This window comes from Lolium perenne, chromosome 6 (genome assembly GCF_019359855.2).
Source record: "Lolium perenne isolate Kyuss_39 chromosome 6, Kyuss_2.0, whole genome shotgun sequence".
Classification (NCBI taxonomy): Eukaryota; Viridiplantae; Streptophyta; class Magnoliopsida; order Poales; family Poaceae; genus Lolium; species Lolium perenne.
The window spans coordinates 92,514,474-92,517,910 of record NC_067249.2 but is presented as its reverse complement, the minus strand read 5'-3'; the positions used below and the strand labels follow the sequence as shown (position 1 = coordinate 92,517,910).

Genomic DNA, 3,437 nt, shown 5'->3' with positions numbered 1-3,437 from the left:
ATAGGGATCTTTTAAAATATACGAATCAAAATGGCAGAAAAACTTACTTCGGATGAAATATGCATATTGGGTTTCTTCTGTTATGCCCTTCTTCTTGGCATGCCCCGCACACCTGCACCCTGCGTTCCTTGTGTCCTAGTGGTTTTCCATTTTTAGTCATCGGAGATTTCTGCGCTTCTTGCCTAGGTGCACCCTTAGTGGACACTTTCAAAGGATCACCAATAACAATATCGCATGGTCCACTAGCATCTTCATTTTCATGCACCGACCTGAGGGGACCATATGCTTTACCTTTAGCATACCCCTCTCTTCTAGAAATTATGCCATCAATGGTACTGTTGAGCAGATCATATTCTTCTGAATTGTTTAATGCAATATGCATAGCCTGTGATACCTTAATATTCATCCTGCTGTATTTCATCCGCTCCTCTGCCCCAGACCAACCCCACCCAAACATGTCACTGGTGCGTCTAGCTGGCAACCCTAACCTGGCATTTTTTGTGAATCGTCGTAGAGCACAACATTGTGGAATTTCAGTAAATTTCAAGAAATGCAGCACATGCAGTATGTGCTTGCAAGGGATCCCCTTTCGAATCATCCTTTGACAAATGTGCACCTTATAATTTCTGCCTCTTTGGGTCTATATTCCACGTAGAACCTGGTCCTTACATGATTCCTCCATGCCACAATGAAGATGTTTGACTCTCCTACCTGCATTTTTTCTAAGATCTCTATGCCGCCAATCTTTGAAAGCTCACCTTGAATAATATAGAACACAGCAGGAGTGAAGATTTTTGCAGCAGCAACCTCTAGTTCTCTGAAATTAGTAATTGGCACTGGTGTAGTCTGTGAAGCCGTGCAGTCGTCGTGGGCTTCGTTCTCACGGAGACGGACAATTGCGTTGTCGTAGTGCATAATCATATCAACAATTGTCATTTCCCCATCTAGGTGCAGGTGTAGACAAGAGTTTAAACTTTCACTCCGCTGGTTACTTTTCATACCCAGCCGTAATCCTTCGTAGAGATACGCTGCAGCCCAAAGTTTCCTCTTGTTGTACATCCTCTTCATCCATGTTCTGGTTTTGGGGATTGCCATTTTCGTAAAATGCATGCCATCGCTCCTCAAATACTTGCTCTGAGGTGGTGTAATACAGAAGAGTCCTGAACTCGTTCAGTGACTTGTTAGGTAGATGCATCTCCATATTTTTTTCAATGTGGAAGCTGCAGATGCGATGCGACACACTAGAAAATACTTTGCCGATTGCGCCGATCATCGCGTAATCTGCATCCGTGATTACTGCCTTTGGCTTCTGTTGACACATCGCTTTGAGAAAGGTCTTTAGAAGCCAAACATATGTTTGTTCATTCTCGCTTGAAAGAATGGCACACCCAAAAACCGTTGTCCTACGGTGGTTGTTCAAGCCCACAAAAGGAACAAATGGCATCTTATATTTATTCATCTTGTATGTGCTATCAAACACCAGCACATCTCCGTAGTCCTGGTAATCCCTACGTGACTGGGAATCACACCAGAACATGTGCTTCAGACGGCCTTTGTCATCAACGTCATATTCATAGAAAAATTCAGGGTCCCTCTTTTTCCTCTTTGCCATAATGCGGATGGCTGTGGTAGCGTCACCGTCAAAAAGCAGCCTCCTCCTCTCCCTAGAGCACATGTTGTACAAATCTTTTCTTGTGAATCCAACACCGGCAAATGAACCGGAGCCTGCAATGAATTTTCTCATAATGAGGTGCTTCCTGACCCCCATGGATCCCAGTGATAATATCTCAGATCTCCGCGCGTCGTTGATCGTCCTATGGGACCGAAGAAACGGAGTCTCACATGGTTCAGCTGGGTCATGGTTATGTTTGTCTCGAAAATCTTCAACAACCCAGAAACCAGTTCTTCCATCAAACTTCACCACCAAACGTGCCTTGCAGCCGCAGCGAGACTCAGGTCTGAGCCTATATACGCGGCCTTCCATGGTCAGTTGCTTTTTGGGACGTCTGCCTTCTCTGGAACACACAAAACGCCTTAGCCGAATTACTCCATCATCAAACCGCTTAACCTGGTCCAGCCGGACGCTGAACCCATAATCTTTAGCATATCTGTTGTAGAAAGAAAATGTCGCTGCTTCGTAAATAAAAGTCATCTCTTTTATCATCCAAAGATAAATCCCGATTATTATCAGGATATTCATTGCCATTGCTACCTTTCTGTGTTTTCTCAGGCTGACTAGCGCTTGGCATCGCCTGCAAGTGTAAAACGTAGGCATTAATTAAAACTATAAATTTAGGTGTTCCAGCTATATGAGACTGATAAAAAAGAGATAACAACCTGGCTCATCTCAACAGAATCCTCAGGAACTGATGCACCTTCCACATCATCAGTATGACCCGTGTCCAAGTCAGATTCACCGTAATAGTCGTACTCAAGCTGCGTGTCAAATTGTGCCTGAAATTTATTAATGCATTTTGATCGTCATCATTTAGTAACCGTAAATTTTACAGTTGTCATCATTTCATGCATCATTTTATGTCATTTTATGAGTCACTATACATACCTCACTAGTATTTAGACTGTCTGTGTGTTCACCATGGTTCTCATCATTTTGATCGTCTATGTGTTTACCATGGTTCTCATCATTATCAAATTTATCGTACGCAATCTGCATAAATTATGACATGAGCCATATATTATTTGATGATGCTGGACTGCTGGTAATCGAAATGAAAAATAGTGCACCAAGAATATATAGTAATGTGGCTCACATCAAACTCGTCTTCGCTCCAGCCGTCTTCGTGCTGCAAATTTTCCTCCATTTCAGAGTCATCGGAATTATAGCCGACGTACTCGTTTTGTTCCTCAATCATACCAGATATAGAGTTCTCCATATTCTGTAGTATTGGACCATAATTAGAATTGAAAAACAGGTAGATTTGCATCCTCTTACTATGCTAGAAGATGAAGTCATGGGTACCTCTAATTTTAAACCCTAGCGGGGAAGATGCCGAGCCGGTGGCGCGCCTTTCCAAGGTCGTCGATCTGCGGGGGGCGGCGTGGAGATGCGAAACAACCACCGGCGGCGACGGACGTGCCGGCAACAACCGCCGATGGCCGGGCCGGCAACAACTGCTTGCGTTTTACTTAGCGATGGCGTGGAACAGCTCGATCAGATCTCCAGGGCCGATGAAAACGATGCATGCAATGGGAGCTAATCACGGTGATTAGCTTAGCACGTGGGACCCACCCACGTGGGGTCGTCCGTATAGATACGCCTAGGCCCTGTATACCCATACGAGCCTTGTACTGGGCTTGGATATGGGTTTTGGCGGGCAGCACAAAAAAAACAAATTTGGGACCACCGTACCCCTTCGGCGATGAGTCGCGAGTTTGCCCAGGGTGCGCACCGAAGCACACCTCCCTCATCGAGCTCC

General features: G+C 44.8%; 1 protein-coding gene across 1 annotated transcript; it reads right to left on the bottom strand.

The window, feature by feature from the left end:
- Window positions 1–988: 988 nt before the first annotated feature.
- LOC139832456 (protein FAR1-RELATED SEQUENCE 5-like) lies at window positions 989–2,674 on the bottom strand. The gene is made up of 4 exons (XM_071822223.1): window positions 2,564–2,674; window positions 2,338–2,454; window positions 2,213–2,252; window positions 989–2,130 (listed from the first exon to the last, which is right to left on the bottom strand). Exons 1-4 carry the CDS (start codon window positions 2,672–2,674, stop codon window positions 989–991), a joined length of 1,410 nt encoding a protein of 469 aa, XP_071678324.1.
- Window positions 2,675–3,437: the final 763 nt, after the last annotated feature.

Excerpts from the sequence above, each read along its gene's own strand:
- LOC139832456 (XM_071822223.1), bottom strand. The coding sequence starts at position 2,674 with ATGCAGATTGCGTACGATAAATTTGATAATGATGAGAACCATGGTAAA. Across the intron at positions 2,253-2,337 it reads ATTCTGTTGAGATGAGCCAG|GCGATGCCAAGCGCTAGTCA; the intron begins GTTGTTATCTCT and ends TTACACTTGCAG. Across the intron at positions 2,131-2,212 it reads GCCTGAGAAAACACAGAAAG|CGACATTTTCTTTCTACAAC; the intron begins GTAGCAATGGCA and ends TTTACGAAGCAG.